Below are 22,722 nucleotides of genomic sequence, written 5' to 3' on the forward strand. Positions count from 1 at the left end.
CAGGACAATCAGAGTTCAGTCACACTAGTCATGGAAATGTCCCTTTGAGAAACATAATTTTTTTTTTTTGGTAGTTGGGGTTGGGAAAAAACCCCCCAAAAAAACCTGGACTCTGGAATAAAAATACAATTTTATTTAAAAGTCTACAGCCAATCCTCTGCCAAAAAACATGTTTGACAGTGGCTTCATTTGTGAATACCGTATTTTCCGGACTATAAGTTGCACCTTTTTTTTCATAGTTTTGGCTGGGGTGCAACTTATACTTATACTTTTATACCTATACTCCAGAGCAACTTATATGTGATATTATTTGTTATTTTCACACTTGCAACTGCATTTCACACTCCAGTGCAACTTATGTTTTTTTCTTCTCTATTGTGTATTTTTTGGCTGGTGCAACTTATAGTCCGGAAAATACGGTATGTTTATATTTTTTATTTAATTCCTTAACCAAAAAAAAAAAAAAAAAGAAATAATATGTTCATCAATTTAAGATTAAAAACTATATTTATTAGTTAAAAATAAATACATTAACGTTCAAAGATAATGATTTATCAATGCAATCTATTTATATATGAATACATTTGTTGCAGCATGGCTCTCGTCCTCTCTCTGCGTAAACTCGGTCACACAAAAGCCATTCATTTGCAGATGTGTAAATCAAAAGTCTAACATGATCACAGCGCTCTCTGCTCCGGCATCAGATGTGATTTTGGGCGCCGTGGAAACGGTTTGACGACAGCAGCCGCTTGGCATCTCCACTCGGCGCCCCGGCAGAGGATCAGTGGCTGTTTCCCTTTGAAAGTGATCGACGAGCGGACGTGTCACCGTAATAGATCTCCGCGGCAACAATGGGGTTTGTTTCATTTAATTTCGCTGTTGAGACTCGGGCTGTCATCAATAAGAGATTAAAAGAAGCCTGATTTAAAATGCCGAGCACAGAACGCTGCATAAAATTAAGAGGCTAATGATAAAATGATTAAGCTTCTTGGTGATGAAAGTGTTGGGGCGGATGGTAAATTGATACTCGCTGTTGTGGGAGGCGAAAAGAAAAAAGAAGAGGAAGAAAAAAAAGAAAGCTAATGCAATATTTATATTATGTGATTCAATTATGCCGAAGGGGCGACTAATTGGCTGAAACATCTACAGAAGACGACTAAAGAGAGGCGATGTAAAAGGTTATGGAGTTAGGGAAAGCTGTCCTTGACTCAGACTCCAGCCTAATACATTAAAAACACTCCAGCCTAATACCAATACATACAAAAAAACAACTCCAGCCTAATACCAATACATACAAAAAAACAACTCCAGCCTAATACTAATACATAAAGAACCCACTTGTGCTGTATCCATGTTCTTTTGACCGGCTTTTATTTAAAAAAAACTTCAAATTACAGCAGTTCTGTGCACACCAGGTTGACTTTTACTGTATTTATTTTCTGCTTTGTCCACAATCTGATCAAATATAATGATCGAGCTTCTGGAAAGGTAAAAAATGAAAGTAAATAAAAAGATATAACCCACTTATTTGTTTTGGGTCGTTCATGTTTCTCGTATGTCAACAAACACTGGGGGTTGTGGTCCTTGCTCGTGAAGGATGTCTGTGCTAAATTTAATTTGTCTACATCAAAGTACATTTTTTTTCATCCCATTCAAAATGCTTGTAAACCAGATCTTATATTGCAATATTTGTTAGGTTGCCACGGTAACATGCTTGCAGAGAAACGCAAGTTTTAACACACAAAAATGGTATGTCACACCCACATTTGGAATTGTATAAAAAAATCCAATGAATTATCTCTAATCGCACATGGGTGTGGTTCATTTTCATAAGTAATGTATTTTGAGATCTGAGGTGTCTTTCATTATTTTTTCATGGAATCTTCACTAAAAGGTTCTAATTTTTAAATCATCACTAGCACGTCCGTCCTCGTTTACTACTCGTTTTTTGCGTCGTCGTCGTCGTCCGACGTCGTCGTCGTCGTCCGACGGACGACGTCGGACTTCCTGTACGGACTTCCACCGTACAGCTTTATTCTTTAGGCTTCATTCCATAGGCTTTAATATTTCCACTGATGTCGCTGCTTGGTAGCCGTGCGTCTACGAGACTGGACGAGGACAGGAGACCACCCCCACCCCCATCTCGTCACTCTGATCACCCTGACTCCCCAAAAGCAGACCCCCATCACTCCGACTCCCATTTAGCGCCTTTAGCCTGTTTTCTATATCTGCCCAATCAAGCTCCTTTGTTCCAAGGAATCTCCCTGCAGCTTTAGCAATGATCCTGATCCTTTCAGTTCTGCTTTGAGTCTGAGCAGCACAGTTTACAACATCCACCATAAAGAGTACAAAATCCTCTCTATCCACAACCAGGGTATTCTCATTAATTCTGGAACCTGCACACTTGGGACCTCCACTCTTGAAACCTTCACACTTCTTGGGAGCCACACTGGCCTTTCTCATTTCGCCCTGGCTGGGAGCAGCGCTGGCTCCTCTATCTGTATTTACTCTAAACTCGTTACTTGAAACTTTCTTGACTGCATCTGCATAGGATACACCTTGAGAGACCTTTATTTTATGCACCTCAGCAGCTCTTTTGCTAAACCTGCATCCCCCGTAGGCAGAGCTATGTTCTTCCCCACAGTTACAGCACTTCAGTTTTGCTCCCACGTCACACTTCCCATACTCGTGATCTCCTGCACATTTACCACATCTTTGCCTCCCTCTACAGACCGCTGCAATATGCCCAAAGCGCTGGCACTTAAAGCAACGCAGGGGCGGTGGAACATATGGCCTAACGTCATGGCACATGAACCCAATGAACACCTTACTAGGCAGGCACCTTCCTTCAAGTGTTAACATTACCGACAAGCTGTCACATCTTACCCCAGACCGGGTCACCTTCAACCACCTAGCGTCCACCACCTTAGCTCCAGTCAAATTCTCCTTAACTTCATCCACAGACGTCGCCGTAGGGACACCTACGATAACTCCTCTGACCGTGTTTCTTTCAGCATCAGACACAAGAATGTCCTTTCCACCCAGACGTTTAGTTCCAATCGCCTTCCGTTGCTGAGCCGCGTCCTTGCACACGACCAGCAGCGAGCCATCTCTAAGGACACTCGCACTCTTGATCACTCCCACAGCTACAGTTAGGCTCTTTGACAATGCCACTGAATTCCACTCCTTAAAGGATGCACTATCCTGTGCAAGCTTTATGATCACCTTACAGTCTCTGCTCTCACCCCGGATATCAATAGCTTCAGCCTCATCCTGCTGCTCATTCCCAGAACCCTCGGACGAGCTAAGGGACTTTTTACGTTTCCGGGCACGTGCAGCCAGAAAAGGCTGCTCCTCCACGCCGTCCAGAACGTCTTCGACCACCGATCCACTCTCCTCCGCCATCTCCCGTCTCTCCAGACCGGAGACTAGCTCTTCTTCTTCTTCTTCTTCTTCTTTGGTGTTTTATCGTAGTCCTGTCGCATTACCGCCAGACTTTTTCATGTGTTACACTGGATTGTAGGATTTTTGGTGTTCAAACGTTGTTGTTGTTGTTGTTGTTGTTGTTTTATGGCGGTTGGCATCCAAGTGTTGCATTACCGCCAGACTTTATTCCTCAGACTTTGGTGTTCAAACGTTTTCCGAGCTTAACCAAGACCAGGTGGTGAAGAAGTTCTATTTCTATATTCATAAGGAATTGTCTAACATAATATTCTTTGTGATGTTAAAATTGGTATAGAGTCATTTCCTGGTGTGATGAAAGAGTCCATTCCGTCATATTAAAGTTGTAATAAGTCGCTGCATCAAACTACAAAAGATAGAATCAGTTCAGAAACATAACTTCCTCTTTAGAGAACATATCGTGTCATCAGGCCGTCCATGGGGGGTTTAATCACATCACTAGACCTCCACAAACACATCAGTTATTCCTTTTGTTTAACGGTTAATGGCTCAATCTGCTCTTACTCCTTCGGCCTGTTCAAAACGCACCGTGGACCGAATCCCGATGGCCAAACGTCACTTGGAATGACGCCTTGTGCTTTAAAACACAGCGCTGGATACAAAATAATAAGTTTTGATTCTGAAAGCTAAACCGATGAATTGCCCCCCCACCGCCCCGCCCGACACGCCGCGCCCCGACTCACGCTGGGATGCCGGCTCTGGCCAGGACCTCGGCCTTCATGGCATACAGCCGCTCGCTCTTACTGACGCCCAGCTTGATCTTCACTCGGTCGTGGGCGTTGTCCTGGAAGAAGAAGCCGTTGTGGATGACGAACTCGGCATTGGACCTCGTGCCGTAAAAGATGTAGATCTGGAGGAGGAGAGGGGGAGGGAGATAAATCATCAGTATCGCCATGACAACGGGACAAGGGAGAGGAACGGCATCGCGTAGTGGCTTTAATCCTGCGCGAACGAGCTCGGTCTCGGGTGAGGAAAAGCGACGCGGCGGTTTTCTCTCCGTCGAGCGCTGTGACTTTGTGCGTTTGTGTTTTTGGCGCCCCCTGCGTGTCGCTCACCTGCTCGTTCTCTTTGTAGTCGCGCAGGGCCACGCACTCGCAGCGGTCGTCCTCCAGGTTGTAGCCCGTGGTGATCTGCGGAGGGACATGGCGACAGAAAAAGGACGTTTGAGTCAATGCTATTGGCGTTTCGGCGCGCTTTGTCTCGTCTGTTTTTGCGTGTGAATTGTGTGTCCGTGCGCTCTTACACAACCACAAAGAGCTCTAGAACTTCTTGCTTGTTTATTATTGTGTATTATTGTTCATCGTTGTTGTGTGTGTTGCGCATTAACACCAAAGTGCGTTCCGATGAACCTTTTTCCTGATTCTGATGAGACCAAAGTCATATGAGCCCAAAAAAGGTAAAAAAGCAACCGTCTACATCTGTGCAAAAAGGTCACGGTTTTATGCCAGATGCCCCGTCTGAAACCTCATCATTGATACTGGCTTGGGGCAACAAAAAAAGGCTGATCAAGGTGACTTTCCTTGTTGAGTAAAGGTTAAATAAAAATAAAGAAATTCCCTGTCTTGTGTGGATTATGTCATCATGCAGTTCTGTGTGGCATTTTCATTCTTTATATTGTTAAATGCATTTATTTTTTTTAATTTTGAATACTTATTTTTGCATTTCTTTATTCTATCATGTACAAAAGAAACAAAATTGACGGCAAGAAAAGTCATAAAGCGTCTCCTTTTCAGCTCGGAAAGTAAACAGTGTTACAGTTGCTTCAAACAAACTAAAACTTAAATAAAACACAACTCTGTATTGTTATGTGAACTGACCAGTCCGTTGGTGTGGTTGCACATGTCCCAGAGCGGGATCAGGGCCAGCGTGACTCTGCTGCCGTCCTCGGTGGGAATCTGGTTCTGACGCGTCATCACTGAAGACACCGCCCACCTGCAGAAACAACACAATTATATCACAAATGATTAGAGTATTTTTGGCCGGGGTGCGACTTATACTCCATAGTGACTTAAATGTGATATTATTAGTTATGTTCACACTGGCAACAGCATTTCACAACCACAAGAGGGTGCTCTAGGCTCTAAGCGACGCAGAAGAAGAATCTGCACTTCCTCTACCTCTGGAGTTTGTGGAGTTGTTTAGAAGTGACACAGAGGAAGAAGAATTCAATGGATTTAGTGATTTGGGGTAAAACTGATGCTTTGGTAAACTTGTTAGCATGTTCTTTATGCTATAGTTATCTGAATAACTGTTCATATGTTACGTTAACATACCAGACACTTACCACAGTTCTGTCTGTGCGTCATGTAGCTGAAGGTGTTAGCGTTAGCATACGTCATGTAGCTGAAAGTGTTAGCGTTAGCATACGTACACCTATTCACCATGTTCTCTCATCTTGGATTTTATCAAATACATTTCCCCAAAAATGAGACTTATACTCCAGTTCAACTTATAGTGAGGAAAATACGGTACTACAGGTCAAAGCCATTAAAGGGCCCTCCACTAATATTGATCAAATGTTTGGTGCTGCAAGTAACTTTATGTTGTAGTTTGGAGAAAGTCTGATGCTTGTAACTCTTCTCTAAACTTCGGCTGCTCATTTATAGCAAAAAACTAAAAACAATATTAACTTTAATGTCGAAATGAACCTGCAGAGAATAGACCTTACATATTTTATTACTAATGTTTTCAAACCCACTGCAAATCAGAAAAAGTGGCTTTACTCCAGGAACTTTTGTGTCATTTGAATACAGCGCGATAATTGAAATCACAATTATAATTTCACTTGATTGTACCGCCCTAGAAAGAGGACTAAAAGGAAAACTTAAATCTTTTGTGCATTTTGTTGAATTCCTAAGAGTACGTGACAGTTTTTGATTCGTATATATTGCATTTTGAGCTGCATTTTAAAATATTAGAGACAATTCCGCACACGATTGTCGACGCTTGAGTGGAGACGGAGAGGAAGTTGCCAGACAAAGCGGAGAGTTGCGTCAGAACCAAGCGAAAAAGGAGAAATGATAAAGTAAACAGACGACAGCCGAGAGTGGCACGGCAACACAGCAAAGAAATAAATAATAATAAACTAAAATGGTACTAATATTACCACACTTGTTACAAAGAGAAGGCTGCGCAAAAAAGGTAGTTGTTTTGCTTCTTTTCTACACAATAAATCGCAAATATCGCAATATCGACTGACGCAACATACTAAATGTACGGCGATAACGACAAGCACAGAAATGTACTGGTTTTGTAATGGAAATGTGTCTTTTTGAATGAAAAAGGCAGATTTTATTCATTTTTACGCGCTAAATTGGCCTTGATTTAATGTTTCAGGCACGTTTTAGGTCTTTATCTGGACAGAGTAAATTAAAAGGACGCACTTTTTAGCTTCAGCACGACACAATACAACCGAAATTGTAAAAGTATCATAATTACGACGATACTAGAGCATTATTTTATATCGCGGACCGCAATTCTTTTTCCAATATTGCGCCGCCCTGGTCCAAATAAACTCTTATTTAACTTATATAAATGAAGGTATGGATTGTTTGTATAAAAGGCTTTGTAAGGAGCTTTCATTGGGCGACAAAGACTGACACATTTCGATGAACGAGTACTTCATGCTTAACCGGCGACCCTTCAGTAGACGGGCAAACGCTTAGCTTACTGTGCCGCCGTCGCCACGCACTCCACTTTGACATTTAAGTTAATATTGCAACTTGGCATCAAAGATTTAAAGCTGAACTGGGTTAACCTGAGCCGTTCTGTCCTGTGTTTGCATATTCTCCCCGCGTCCCGACACATTTACAAACACCACGACAGAAGAAAAGTAAAATAGTTCATGTTCTGTCGTTCAAATGTCTAATAGATCACGATTCCTCTGGCGTGTGACCAGCTTTATGAACTCAAACTGTCTGAATAATGAAGTAAAGCGCACGACGAACTGAAATAACTCAGTCAAGCTTCTGAAATTATCACAATTATCATTTTTTTTGTTCTTAAGATTATATTATGAGCTAAAGAAAGGGTCAAACTAAGATAATTTCTATCCCTTGGCGTTTCTTTGTGTAGCCATGTATTTTTTTCTATTTTCATTTCGTATTTTTTGTAAGGCGGAAATGAAAGTGTTACGTTTGACTCTAATTTACTTATTAAATGTTAAATATTGGCGTTATTTAACATAAGACAGAACGTTTTAGCTTCATTTGGACACAAAGATCATGAATGTGTTCCACCTACAGGAGAAAACCTTCAATTTATATGTATTTTACTTTCTGAAATGTGTCCAAAAAACAACTCTAGGGCTTAAGAGGTTTTAATTAAAGGTGCACTATGTAACTTTTCTGCTGAAGATCCATGAAGTAGTTCCATATTTTCCGGACTATAAGTCGCACCTTTTTTCATAGTTTTGGCCGCGGTGCGACTTATACTTATACTCCGGAGCGACTTATGTGATATTATTTGTTATTTTCACACTTGCAACTGCATTTCATACTCCAGTGCAACTTATGTATGTTTTTTTTCTTCTCTATTATGCATTTTTTGGCTGGTGCGACTTATACTCCAGTGCGGCTTATACTCCGGAAAAAACAGTACTTGCTTTGCCTCGAGTGTTCCACAATACTACTTTAAAACGTCTCCATTTTGCCTTTTTTTTTTTTTTTTAAAGGCGTTTTTATGACTAAACCTCCTGTAAGTCGGCCATACTGCGGAACATTCTAGTCAAAGTGATAACATCTCTGCCACAAAAGGTTCCACAGTGCACCTTTAACTATAACAAATTGGCTGAAAAGTGACTTGCAGCAGCAGCAGAAGAAGAATCGGCTTTTCCTCTGCCCCTTTTTCTCTTTTTTTCGGGAGGCGTGTGAGCAAAGACCAATCTGAAACCAGGACGAGGACACGCAATCGCACACAACACACACACACACAACACACACACGCGCGCACACTGACCTGAAGTCATCAAATGTGAAGCTGTCCTTCAGGGGTAGTTTGCTGGCGGCAGGATGAGTCTGGGGATGGAGGGACGAGGTGGACGAGAGCAAAGACGGAGGCGAGAAGGAAAGAAGAGGAGAAAAAAAAGAGAGAGAAAAAAAACCACACACACAAATCAGTTTCAGGAATTTCATTATGCAGGTATGCTAGAGGGGGGCGCTGACAGGGACGCCTAACAAGAGGGACTGGGAGTACGGGGCCATCGGGTTTGGGCCGAGTGTGTGCGTGCGTGTGTGTGCGTGTGTGCGTGTGCGGGTGTGTGTGTGTGTGGTCCATCGCCGCATCGTGACACAAGCCCCCCCCAATACATCACTGTCAACTTAATTTGTTGTGGCCAGCAGCCGTCATAAATCTACCTCATCAATTTGAGCCTGAACCGGGCCGGGATCTGCATGAAAGTGTGTGTGTGTGTGTGTGTGTGTGTGTCCGCGCCCATGCCACCTGCCCACCCCCCCACCGCCGCCTGCCCCACCTCCTCCTCCTCCTCCTCCTCCTCCTCCTCCTCCATGCGCACCGTTAAAAGCCACACAGCCGCCACCTACGAGAGCCATTTGCAAACTGTCCCGAGCTTAAACAGGGGAGAGGACGAGGCAGAGTGGGAGAGGAAGAGGCAGAGTGGGAGAGGACGAGGCAGAGTGGGAGAGGAAGAGGCAGAGTGGGAGAGGACGAGGCAGAGTGGGAGAGGAAGAGGCAGAGTGGGAGAGGACGAGGCAGAGTGGGAGAGGAAGAGGCAGAGTGGGGGGAAGAGGGGGAGAGGACGAGGAAGAGGACAAGGAAGAGGGGGAGAGGACGAGGCAGAGTGGGGGAGGAAGAGGCAGAGTGGGAGAGGACGAGGCAAAGTGGGAGAGGAAGAGGCAGAGTGGGGGGAAGAGGGGGAGAAAACGAGGAAGAGGACAAGGAAGAGGGGGAGAGGACGAGGCAGAGTGGGGGAGGAAGAGGGGGAGAGGACGAGGAAGAGTGGGGGAGGAAGAGTGGGGGCGGAAGAGGGGAGAGGGAGAGTTCAGTGGATAATGAAGAGGAAAAGGGGAGTGAGAGCGAGGGAGAGCAAGAACAAAAAGTGAAGTAGGAGAAAAGTGGAAGATCAAAAGACGTGGACATAAACTGGTTAAAATGGAGCCTTTTTTATAATAACGACAACTAATTGTTCTTTATTACTTAAGAATATTTCAGGCTTAATAACGACTTAAAAAGTTAGGGTTTAGAGTTGGAGTAAGGATGTTAAATAAGTCGTTTCTAAACCTGAATTCAGAAAAAAAATTTCCATTAAGAATTCAGTTTTTGTTCACACTTTATTAAAAGCTATTAAAAATATTAAAATATATATATTACCAAGTGTTACAGGACTAAACTGACCTTTCCTACAGAGTTTTTCTTTTTTATCATTGTGGTATCAGAATCAATATAAATTAATTTGCAATAATTTTCAAATTTCTATATTGTATGATAATTAAAAAGGCAATTTTTTAGGTCAAAGTATTAGACAATAAACCAGGGCTATTCAACAGAATGTTCCAGAGAGTCAGATGTTTTGGTGGGCCAAGACCTCTGGGTCCACAACACGGCCTGTAACCACAGTTTGGGACGCATAAAAAAGCATGTTCCAATTCATTTAGTTCATACAATAAAACAGAACTACTGCTGGATAGATTTTTGTAGAAAATGAAGAAATTCTTTACCAACATTTATTTTCAAAATTGCCCATCCAGAACTGAACCAGGCATAAACAAGGACTAAACTAGAACCAACCGGGTCTGAACCAGTGAGTCATTGTTCCTCACGCGGGTCTTCAGCGCGTCATTGTTCCTCACGCGGGTCTTCAGCGCGTCATTGTTCCTCACGCGGGTCTTCAGCGCGTCATTGTTCCTCACGCGGGTCTTCAGCGCGTCATTGTTCCTCACGCGGGTCTTCAGCGCGCCATTGTTCCTCACGCGGGTCTTCAGCGCGCCATTGTTCCTCACGCGGGTCTTCAGCGCGCCATTGTTCCTCACGCGGGTCTTCAGCGCGCCATTGTTCCTCACGCGGGTCTTCAGCGCGCCATTGTTCCTCACGCCATTGTTCCTCACGCGGGTCTTCCGCGCGCCATTGTTCCTCACGCGGGTCTGCCGCGCGCCATTGTTCCTCACGCGGGTCTGCCGCGCGCCATTGTTCCTCACGCGGGTCTGCCGCGCGCCATTGTTCCTCACGCGGGTCTGCCGCGCGCCATTGTTCCTCACGCGGGTCTGCCGCGCGCCATTGTTCCTCACGCGGGTCTGCCGCGCGCCATTGTTCCTCACGCGGGTCTGCCGCGCGCCATTGTTCCTCACGCGGGTCTGCCGCGCGCCATTGTTCCTCACGCGGGTCTGCCGCGCGCCATTGTTCCTCACGCGGGTCTGCCGCGCGCCATTGTTCCTCACGCGGGTCTGCCGCGCGCCATTGTTCCTCACGCGGGTCTGCCGCGCGCCATTGTTCCTCACGCGGGTCTGCCGCGCGTCATTGTTCCTCACGCGGGTCTTCAGCGCGTCATTGTTCCTCACGCGGGTCTTCAGCGCGTCATTGTTCCTCACGCGGGTCTTCAGCGCGTCATTGTTCCTCACGCGGGTCTTCAGCGCGTCATTGTTCCTCACGCGGGTCTTCAGCGCGTCATTGTTCCTCACGCGGGTCTTCAGCGCGTCATTGTTCCTCACGCGGGTCTTCCGCGCGCCATTATTCCTCACGCGGGTCTTCCGCGCGCCATTATTCCTCACGCGGGTCTTCCGCGCGCCATTGTACCTCACGCGGGTCTTCCGCGCGCCATTGTTCCTCACGCGGGTCTTCCGCGCGCCATTGTTCCTCACGCGGGTCTGCCGCGCGTCATTGTTCCTCACGCGGGTCTGCCGCGCGTCATTGTTCCTCACGCGGGTCTTCAGCGCGTCATTGTTCCTCACGCGGGTCTTCAGCGCGTCATTGTTCCTCACGCGGGTCTTCAGCGCGTCATTGTTCCTCACGCGGGTCTTCAGCGCGTCATTGTTCCTCACGCGGGTCTTCCGCGCGTCATTGTTCCTCACGCGGGTCTTCCGCGCGTCATTGTTCCTCACGCGGGTCTTCCGCGCGCCATTGTTCCTCACGCGGGTCTTCCGCGCGCCATTGTTCCTCACGCGGGTCTTCCGCGCGCCATTGTTCCTCACGCGGGTCTGCCGCGCGCCATTGTTCCTCACGCGGGTCTTCCGCGCGTCATTGTTCCTCACGCGGGTCTTCCGCGCGTCATTGTTCCTCACGCGGGTCTTCCGCGCGTCATTGTTCCTCACGCGGGTCTTCCGCGCGCCATTGTTCCTCACGCGGGTCTTCCGCACGCCATTGTTCCTCACGCGGGTCTTCCGCGCGCCATTGTTCCTCACGCGGGTCTTCCGCGCGCCATTGTTCCTCACGCGGGTCTTCCGCGCGCCATTGTTCCTCACGCGGGTCTTCCGCGCGCCATTGTTCCTCACGCGGGTCTTCCGCGCGCCATTGTTCCTCACACAGATCTTCAGCGCGTCATTGTTCCTCACGCGGGTCTTCAGCGCGTCATTGTTCCTCACACAGATCTTCAGCACGGCATTGTTCCTCACACAGATCTTCAGCGTGTCATTATTCCTCACACAGATCTTCAGCGTGTCATTATTCCTCTTTAGCACCTTCTTTATTAAACGTTGTGGGTTTATACAACTCCAGATGAAAGAGTTTATCAAAAATACAGCATTTACACATTTCCCATGTCATTTTTTTATGTGATTCTTGCTTTAAAAAAAATTATAAAAATTATTCAGTATTCACCAGTTAACCATTATTAAATTATTTTATTAGAGGACAACTATTTATATAATCTATTATCATGTTGCAGCCCTAGAACAAGTCAATTTAGCTTAAAACGCATCATCTAAAACAAAAAAGGTCAAATTTGCGGTTTTCCTTTCATATGCAGAAAACGATACGCATTTGCACGTTCCACGCAAAACCGGATTGACACTTGATTCTCAGAAACACGTCGGTGGACACCACGCCCACGCGCCGCCCGGCGATTTGACGAAACGGGCTCTACATCGCTGCTCCCCATCTCCATGTTTTGTCGCATGTCAGTAATTGTCCTGTCTGCATCTGTCTGTATACATCAGCATACATCAAACCAGGAATACCAGCGCGCCGGACAACACACCGGCGGAGCGAGGGAGCGAGGGGGAGGAGAGGAAGAGGAGGATGGAGAGAGGAGAGAGGAGAGAGAGAGAGAGAGAGAGGGTCAGGTTTTTTTTTTAAGAAGAAGAAGAAGGTACATTCAGGTCAATTCAATTCAAAGCCAATGTGACAAGCTAATTTTCCAGTCCGGTCATCTGAGCAGGAGGGAGGTGAGGCGGAGGGGCGCGGGGCGGGGGAGAGAGGGGGACGGCGGGGAGAGAGGGGGGACGCTGCCCAGGCGAGGTCTCTTTCGGAGAGCGAGAAGGCGAAAAGCGTAGGTATCCCAGATCAAGAGTAAGCAGCACGGGTTTGCTCTCCTCGCAGCAAAAACGAGGTCTAAAGTTACGTTTCCAATGCACGGGGGGCGTTTCTGTGTGGAGTTTGCATGTTCTCCCTGTGACAGACGGGTACACTTGGACTGAAATGTTGCCTCAAGATCTGGAGATGGGCCCCCGCTTCTGTTAGACCCTTTAATGTCTATGTAAACACGTCTTCTGCATCAGACCCATAAAGTACCGTATTTTCGGGAATGTAAGTCGCACCTTTTTTCATAGTTTTGGCCGGGTGCGACTAATATTTATACTTATACTTCGGAGCGACTTATATGTGATATTATTTGTTATTTTCACACTTGCAACCGCATTTCATACTCCAGTGCGACTTATATATGTTTTTTTCTTCTCTATTATGCATTTTTTGGCTGGTGCGACTTATACTCCAGTGCAACTTATAGTCCAGAAAATACAGTATGTAAAATAATGTGAGATATATTTGTGAGTCCATTTTTAACAGTCAGTAATCTGGGTTTTGTCTCATGTGCGTTTCAACATTCAAGTTTCCTTCGTTGCGCGACAAATAAATGTTCTCTCCTTTTTTCTTAATCTCCTCATCGCATTAATTAAGTCTATACTAAAAACAATACTCCTACTTATCTCCTGGGAGAGTTCCACAGTCTGACTTTAAACTCTCTTTAGCACTTATTCAATTAAATTCAGTTTAATTGCTGTATTAAAAAAAACACAATTAACACATGCATTTTACTGTGGGGGTTGCCTCTCCAAAAACCTGACCTGTAACTTGGCCTGTCACTTCTCGTCTCCATGGAGATCGATCGGTCTAACGCCACGAGTTCGAGAGTGGCGGTCTACTGTATATTTATTTGGATTTGCAGCAGTTGTACAGACAGATTGTCAAAAGATAAACACAAAGAGGAGAGAATACAACACAGAGCTCAGTCAAATAGAGCACAACACTCCCACCTAGTGTGCGTGGTCAGAATTGCATTTAGAGTCCATCTTTTTATCTGTCAGTCACTGAGTTTGTCTGCAGTGTCTTTACATCTGATTACAGTGTCAACAATTGCTTTATTCCTGCATTTCCCAAAGTTTGTTTCATTTAGGGACAAATATTCATGTTGTTAACCTCCTTAGAGTTACTTACTTATTATTTAACTGCCTCAACCATGGTTTAGTGTCATTTTAGACCTTGTTCAGTTCAGTTTTAAGTCATGTTTAGCACCAATCGAAGTCGTAGTACGGCTTTAAAGATTTGGTGCAACTCAGAAAGCCAAATATTATCTTCAAGTGTATCTAATAGTTTGGGAACCATCGTTTTAGTCCATGCAATACATTTTGTTTGTCTGTAACGGTTCTTTGTCTCCCTCTGCTGGCCTGAAGCTGCTTTTGAACGGTTGAAATGTCACCTAACGTCATCTAATGTTAGCTCCATGTTTAAGAGCAGGGGGATTCATTACGGAATTAAAAATAACTTCAACTATTTGAGTCAGAGATGAGACTCTACTAAACTAAAAAAAAATAAAAATTGCAATACTAGTTATTCTGTTCATACTAATATATATATATATATATATATATATATATATATATATATATATATATATATATATATATATATATATATATATATATATATATATATATATATATATATATATATATATATATATATATATATATATATATATATATATATATATCTATCTATATATATATATATATATATATATATATATATATATATATATATATATATATATATATATATATATATATATATATATATATATATATATATATATATATATATATATATATCATTTTATTTTTAGATTCAGTGGACTTTTATTCTAACACCTTAGGCATGCTTGCACCATCATCATTCATTGTTTTCTGTTGCATCACAATAACTATAAATATTTTTTTCCGATTGCTAGAATATATTAAAATCGCAGTTATTTTTAGCGCAAGCCAATTTACTAACTAAAATATTGACATTTTTGTTTCTGGTGCCATCAGAAGTGGGGTCGAGCCACTGAAACCTGTTCCAAATGTAAATAATAGTTTTACACCTATCAAGTAGCAGTTTGTGAAGAAAAGTGAAGAAAAATAGACTAAAAATTACAGAAGCAGAATGAAATCATTAAAATAAAAAGGTGTGTTCATAACTTTCTATGCGACTAATGATCATTTCTTTGACATTGTCCCACTATAGGACGTGGTTACTAGGTAATGGTTATGACATTTCCTTGTGTGGCGTCGTACTTTACTATCAGGAAGTAAAGTTATGAACCTGAAACATCACAGACCTTGAATATAATCTTAATTATGTTTGAGTCAAATGAGTCCAGCCTGTAGGGGGCGCTTTAAGCTTCACTGTGGGTAAGTCAAGGTGATTTCTGAAGCGTCATAAACAAAACCGTGCTTTTAAATTCTAATTTTTCTTAATTTTTTATTCATTGAACGTCTTTGTAAGCCCCTGTGATGGTCAAATATGTATTTTCGGGCGTTTGAAGTGTTCGCCGTCGCCCCCTGCTGTCTCTGGGCGGAAAACCAGCCTCACCTGAGAAACCCTAGCTTTTTTTATTTTTTTCATTTATTTGGCAACGTGAAAGGTTTTTATGTCTGTTCTCTGACAATGTAATTTCACAAAAGAGCTGCAGGGGGAGCTCTATCACCACTGTTACTTACTTCTGCTTTGACTTAACACTTTCTGAAGACATTAATAATTGGGGAATGCATACTACAGCAGATAAATAAAACAAACCCTTCTCACCTGCACGAGTTTGTAGAAGTACGCGTATTGCCGCGCCGCGTTCTTGTACTGGCTCAGGACGTCCGGGATGGCCTGCGTGCCCAGGAGTAGCTGTACCTCGTCCTGCTGGAAGTACAGTGGCGTGTCGTACTCCAGGGGCAGCGAGCGGACGTACGGCAGCCAGTGGGAGCCGGGGCAGCAGCGCTCGCACAGCAGGTGGAGGGCCAGGGTCACGTTGCCCATGGCCTGCATGATCCGGTCCTGGCTGTACAGAGGACCTGAGCGGGAAAGATGGCGCTGCAAATGAACTGCGGCGATAAAGGAGCACGGTACACGCGACTTATACACCAACAGGGTCAGAGCATGCTTTTATTATGCTATACACTTTTTTATTATTTACTTTATTATGCTGTACTTTTTTTAAATTTACTTTATTATGCTTTACTTTTTATGTACTCACTTTATTGTGCTATACTTTTTATTCATTTACTTTATTATGGACTAAATTAGAGCTAAACCGGGTCTATATCAGGTCTAAATGAGAGCTAAACCTGGTCTATATCAGGTCTAAATGAGAGCTAAACCCGGTCTATATCATGTCTAAATTAGAGCTAAACCTGGTCTATATCAGGTCTAAATGAGAGCTAAACCTGGTCTATATCAGGTCTAAATTAGAGCTAAACCTGGTCTATATCAGGTCTAAATGAGAGCTAAACCTGGTCTATATCAGGTCTAAATTAGATCTAAACCTGGTCTATATCAGGTCTCAATGAGGGCTAAACCCGGTCTATATCAGGTCTAAATTAGAGCTAAACCTGGTCTATATCAGGTCTAAATTAGATCTAAACCTGGTCTATATCAGGTCTAAATGAGAGCTAAACCTGGTCTATATCAGGTCTAAATTAGATCTAAACCCGGTCTATATCAGGTCTAAATTAGAGCTAAACCTGGTCTATATCAGGTCTAAATTAGATCTAAACCTGGTCTATATCAGGTCTAAATGAGAGCTAAACCCGGTCTATATCAGGTCTCAATGAGGGCTAAACTCGGTCTATATCAGGTCTAAATGAGAGCTAAACCCGGTCTATATCATGTCTAAATTAGAGCTAAACCTGGTCTATATCAGGTCTAAATGAGAGCTAAACCTGGTCTATATCAGGTCTAAATTAGATCTAAACCTGGTCTATATCAGGTCTAAATGAGAGCTAAACCCGGTCTATATCAGGTCTCAATGAGGGCTAAACTCGGTCTATATCAGGTCTAAATTAGAGCTAAACCCGGTCTATATCAGGTCTAAATTAGAGCTAAACCTGGTCTATATCAGGTCTAAATGAGAGCTAAACCCGGTCTATATCAGGTCTCAATGAGGGCTAAACTCGGTCTATATCAGGTCTAAATTAGAGCTAAACCCGGTCTATATCAGGTCTAAATTAGAGCTAAACCCGGTCTATATCAGGTCTAAATTAGAGCTAAACCTGGTCTAAAATGAGGCTAAACTATGGATAAGATGATCAAAATGAGGATTAACCTGAAGGAAGGTAAAAACATGAATGAACTACAATAATGACGTCTCTAAATGAAACAAACTACAGCGGGCGTGTGCAACAGTTTGAGAAACACTGACACATAATCTGTTTGAATGTGTTATTTTTACCTTCTTTTTAAAGACTTACCCAAAATAGAGTTCTGCGCCGACTCCACCGTCATCAACATCTTCCGGGGAATCCACAGAAACAGCTCCTCCACCTGGCCACAAACGGAACAGCAACTTTTAACACAAGAGGCCTCGAGCGGCAGCTTTGCCTTCCGTTTTACCGGAGCGTTTCAGGTCAAATGTCCCTCCCGCTCTCCACGAATCAGGAGCAGACATTCCCACAACATTTAGAGACGGTCATAACCTTTTCAGCGTTTCAACATTTCCATAATTTACAATAAAAAGTATGTCGTATTGCGGTGTCGAGGCTCGGTTTAGGCTGCGTCGACGCGCTGGTTTGAGCCCGTTTGAGTCTCGACGAGGACCTGGTTCGGCCTCGTTCAAGTCCGGGTCTAGTTCTGTTTTTCCCATAACCGTGGCGACCTCTGCAACGCTACAAAAACGCTACAAACTTTATACCAAGTCCAGCAGAAGACCTGAAAGAGGAAAGACTCGGGAGGGAAAGACGGCGGAGTAAGAGCTTTCCTGTTGTGACCTGGTTCAACCCTGGGATTTACTGCAGTTATTGCTCTATTATGTCATGTATTTTACCTGCAATCGGATTTTTAAATTAGAGCTAAAAATGACTCCGGTCTATAACAGGTCTAAATTAGAGCTAAACCCGGTCTATATCAGGTCTAAATAAGAGCTAAACCCGGTCTATATCAGGTCTAAATAAGAGCTAAACCCGGTCTATATCAGGTCTAAATAAGAGCTAAACCCGGTCTAAATAAGAGCTAAACCCGGTCTATATCAGGTCTAAATAAGAGCTAAACCCGGTCTATATCAGGTCTAAATAAGAGCTAAACCCGGTCTATATCAGGTCTAAATAAGAGCTAAACCCGGTCAATAGCAGGTCTAAATAAGAGCTAAACCCGGTCTATATCAGGTCTAAATTAGAGCTAAACCAGGTCTATAGCAGGTCTAAATTAGAGCTAAACCAGGTCTATATCAGGTCTAAATAAGAGCTAAACCCGGTCTAAATAAGAGCTAAACCCGGTCAATAGCAGGTCTAAATAAGAGCTAAACCCGGTCTAAATTAGAGCTAAACCAGGTCAATAGCAGGTCTAAATAAGAGCTAAACCCGGTCTATATCAGGTCTAAATTAGAGCTAAACCAGGTCTATAGCAGGTCTAAATAAGAGCTAAACCCGGTCTATATCAGGTCTAAATTAGAGTTTCGGTCTCGAAGTGGACCTGGTTCGGCCTCGTTCAAGTCTGGATCTAGTTCTGTTTTTCCCGTAACTGTGGCAACCTCTGAAACGCTACAAACTTTACACCAAGTCCAGCAGAAGACCAGAAAGAGGAAAGACTCGGAGAGAAAGAGCTTTCCTGTTGTGACCTGGTTCAACCCTGGGATTTACTGCAGTTATTATACTCTATTACTTCATGTATTTTAACTGCAATCAATTATTAAATAGTCAAGACACATTTTTGGATTAGTCGACTAGTCAAACAGTTATTTGTACTGTATAGACTTTTTAAACTCATCATCAACACAATAAAATGTCAAAATACGGCGACTAAAAAAGGTTTTCAGGTGAAAGAATATTTACAAATAACGTGCGTTGTTAATAAAAATAAGAACTATTTTACTGTAGTTTTTATATTTTGATTTAATAATGCACCGTCTTGTCGTAAAAAGGTCTTTTTGTGTGTTTTAGAGTCTTTATACATTGGTTATTATCCTGTCACGCTGATAATCCACTATTTAAAATCAGATAAACGCAAAATACATAGATATTCAGCCACATTTACTTCCTCACGGCGCAGCTGGCTCCGCCCCCACCGCTCAAGCCACGCCCCACGACACGGGACAATCAAATAAAAACTCACAATAATAATTTAAAACTGTATAATCGGTTTTCCTTTGTCGGTGGCGAACACGTAGGAATTATGAGTATCGTTTAAAAAATCTGATGATTAAGAAGAACAAAATAACAACTACAATACGTTTTATAATCGACTCGTCACGATTACCGTATTTTCCGAACTATAAGTCGCACTGGAGTATAAGTCGCACCAGCCAAAAAATGCATAATAGAGAAGAAAAAAAACATATAAGTCGCGCTGGAGTATAAGTCGCACCAGCCAAAAAATGCATAATAGAGAAGAAAAAAACATATATAAGTCGCACTGGAGTATAAGTCGCACCAGCCAAAAAATGCATAATAGAGAAGAAAAAAACATATACAAGTCGCACTGGAGTATGAAATGCGGTTGCAAGTGTGAAAATAACAAATAATATCACATATAAGTCGCTCCTGAGTATAAGTATAAATATAAGTCACACCCCGGCCAAAACTATGAAAAAGGGTGCGACTTATAGTCCAGAAAAGACGGTAGTCTGTAAAGGGTCACTGCGGTTCAAGCTGCTCCTCTGGGATAGACACAGTGATGTTGATGGTGTACATAAGGACAATACTTCTGGACACTAGAGCGTCCAGAGTTCTCGCACCTTGATGTCTTTGGTGGCTTGCAGGCCGAACCCCTCCGCTCCGAAGTCGGCCACGGTGAATCCATCGGTCGACGCCCCGCAGTCCCGAGCCCAGGACAGCAGGTCGGCGAAGTGGTCCTCTCTGCTGCCGTCGAATATGATGGAGAGGCCTGAGGGTCCACGAGCAGCGCCGTTAGATTCGGGACGCGGTTAACATGTACAACGATTAGTGTGCGCGAAATTACCTTTTTGCTTCTTGCGTATTTTCTCCACCAGCGCTCGGATCTGGACGTACTCTTCCCACTCTTTGCCAGCAGAGGGCGTCGCGCTGCTGCACTCTGAGAAGACAGTAACCAAGAAGTGTTTGTACAATCATCTATGTGAAGAACCGATTGTGTATTTTCTTTCGATAAAACTTGTAAATGTACAATTTAACTTCTTGTTTTAGAGAGTGCACTTTTATCTTGAAGAGCTACTTCCTGTTTAGCGTTTTGGCGGAATTAGCTTGACATAGAAAAAACGCTAAAAAAAGGCAGAAGCAGGAAAAGTTAAAAGGCGCAATGGACGATTTTTTGGCGATTTGAGAACGCAGGCGGAAGTGCGCATGCGCACTCCCCCGTGTGGACTGATACAACACACACGTGCGTTTGTTTATTAGCGCAACGGAGCGCAACGCTTCTCTCGTCTCCCGTAGATTTCAGTCTACTTCTGAGTCAGCTCGAACTGTCTTTCTCCGTCTTCATTTTGCCCCGTACACTGAGGGAACTATATTATGATAGATCAATGCGCTTAGACACGCGGAAATGTGGGATGAGCCGCACGAGGCTGCAGGTGAGCGGTAGGTGCGTTTTATGATTGATACGTGGCAGGACTAATCGGCAGTCCACGCCACGAGGAAACAAGACTCAGATTTATGCCAAAAAATCGTCCATTCAACCTTTAACACAAAGCGAAATCAACATGGTTTTTGTATTAGCTTTAGTACGTTTTATATTGCAATAAAGCACAATTGTTATAGTTTATGTACAAAGCCCGATGTTATTTTAGTTTTGGTTAATAATTACACAGTTAATTGATGTGTAATTACTAAGATCTCATATCAAGCTAGCGTTACGGTTGTTTTGCTAAGGTGTAAGAGCATGGCATTTAGCACGTCTTTGTGTTTCCCAGCTCTTACGGTGTATTTACAAGATTTATTGCCATTAAATCTAAAATTCATCAGTAAAGTGTCAACCTTCATTCAGGGGGTATGCTACAATCCACTGTCACCGTTTAGGCTTCAATAATGCAACTTTATCAGTACAAGAGGTTAGATTCTACATTCTACATACGACACAAAGTGTGACAAATTGTGCCGACAGTGTTTGTTCTTGTTCATGGTATAAATTAGAGCTAAACCCGGTCTAACCGGTCTAAAATAGAGCTAAACCCGGTCTATAACAGGTCTAAAATAGAGCTAAACCCGGTCTATATCAGGACTAAATTAGAGCTAAACCCGGTCTATATCAGGACTAAATTAGAGCTAAACCCGGTCTATAACAGGTCTAAAATAGAGCTAAACCCGGTCTATATCAGGTCTAAATAAGAGCTAAACCCGGTCTAAATCAGGTTTAAATTAGGTCTAAATAAGAGCTAAACCCGGTCTATAACAGGTGTAAATTAGAGCTAAACCCGGTCTATATCAGGTCTAAATAAGAGCTAAACCCGGTCTATAACAGGTGTAAATTAGAGCTAAACCCGGTCTATATCAGGTCTAAATAAGAGCTAAACCCGGTCTAAATCAGGTTTAAATTAGGTCTAAATAAGAGCTAAACCCGGTCTATAACAGGTGTAAATTAGAGCTAAACCCGGTCTATATCAGGTCTAAATAAGAGCTAAACCCGGGCTATAACAGGTGTAAATTAGAGCTAAACCCGGTCTATATCAGGTCTAAATTAGACAGTGTTTGTTCTTGTTCATGGCGTTTTCTCTTTATATTATTATACTTTGATATTCATGGTTTGGATGCTAGAATTTAAGGACTTTTCACTACACACAAGATATATTTTGTTGTAAACTGCGCCATCTTCAATAAATATGAAACCAGAAGTGTTTTCTACCAAGACAGAGTGTGGTCATGCTCTACGTCTGCGCACAAATATCTAATAAAATACTGAACCGTTTATTATAGAGTATAATATTCTCGACCGATGATGGAATACTGTGGACTCACTCTGGAGCAGTTCAGAAATCAGGTTCATCATCTCTTTGGGGGAAACCACGGCCGCGGCCCCCGAGCCGGACTTCTGAGTCTTCACTCGACTCTTCTTCCCCATTTTGTCGGACGGAAAACTTAGAGAAACACAGAAAAACGCACCGTCACAACACGAAATCATATACATTCTGGTTGAATTGCATGAATTGAATAGTGTACTGTATTTTTCGGACTATAAGTTGCACCTTTTTTCATAGTTTTGGCTTATACTTAGACTCCGGATCAGCTTATATGTGACATTATTTGTAATTTTCACACTTGCAACCACATTTCATACTCCAGAGCGACTTATATACGTTTTTTTCTGCTCTATCATGTATTTTATGGCTGGTGCGACTTATACTCCAGAAAATACGGTACATTGTGGCTATATTGCATAAATTGAACCGTGTACCGTATTTTCCGGACTGTAAGTCGCACCTTTTTTCATAGTTTTGACTTGTACTTCTACTCCGGAGCGACTTATATGTGATATTGTTTGTTATTTTCACACTTGCAACCGCATTTCATACTCCAGTTCGACTTGTATAAGTTTTTTTCTTATCTATTATGCATTTTTTTGGCTGGTGCGACTTATACTCCGGAAAATACGGTACATTGTGGCTAAAATGTATGAATTGAACAGTGCATTCATTATAAATACATGCCCAAAATCTTGTTTCTT

General features: G+C 43.0%; 1 protein-coding gene across 1 annotated transcript in view; it reads right to left on the reverse strand.

The window, feature by feature from the left end:
* Positions 1-22,132, reverse strand: part of LOC140380222 (actin-histidine N-methyltransferase-like) — a 30,965-nt gene extending 8,833 nt beyond the window's left edge. Inside the window, exons 1-9 of the mRNA XM_072464388.1 lie at positions 22,017-22,132; positions 20,050-20,142; positions 19,826-19,974; positions 17,349-17,421; positions 15,697-15,953; positions 8,419-8,477; positions 5,280-5,394; positions 4,518-4,592; positions 4,146-4,312 (exon numbers count right to left, since the gene is read on the reverse strand). Coding sequence (XP_072320489.1) covers positions 4,146-4,312; positions 4,518-4,592; positions 5,280-5,394; positions 8,419-8,477; positions 15,697-15,953; positions 17,349-17,421; positions 19,826-19,974; positions 20,050-20,142; positions 22,017-22,119 — 1,091 coding nt within the window. The 5' untranslated portion in view covers positions 22,120-22,132. The remainder of the gene's footprint in view (positions 1-4,145; positions 4,313-4,517; positions 4,593-5,279; positions 5,395-8,418; positions 8,478-15,696; positions 15,954-17,348; positions 17,422-19,825; positions 19,975-20,049; positions 20,143-22,016) is intronic.
* Between the last annotated feature and the right edge of the window lie 590 nt (positions 22,133-22,722).

The sequence above is a fragment of the Eucyclogobius newberryi genome, unplaced genomic scaffold (genome assembly GCF_026437365.1).
Source record: "Eucyclogobius newberryi isolate DKJ021-1_F unplaced genomic scaffold, fEucNew1.0.hap1 SCAF_455, whole genome shotgun sequence".
In the NCBI taxonomy this organism is placed as follows: Eukaryota; Metazoa; Chordata; class Actinopteri; order Gobiiformes; family Gobiidae; genus Eucyclogobius; species Eucyclogobius newberryi.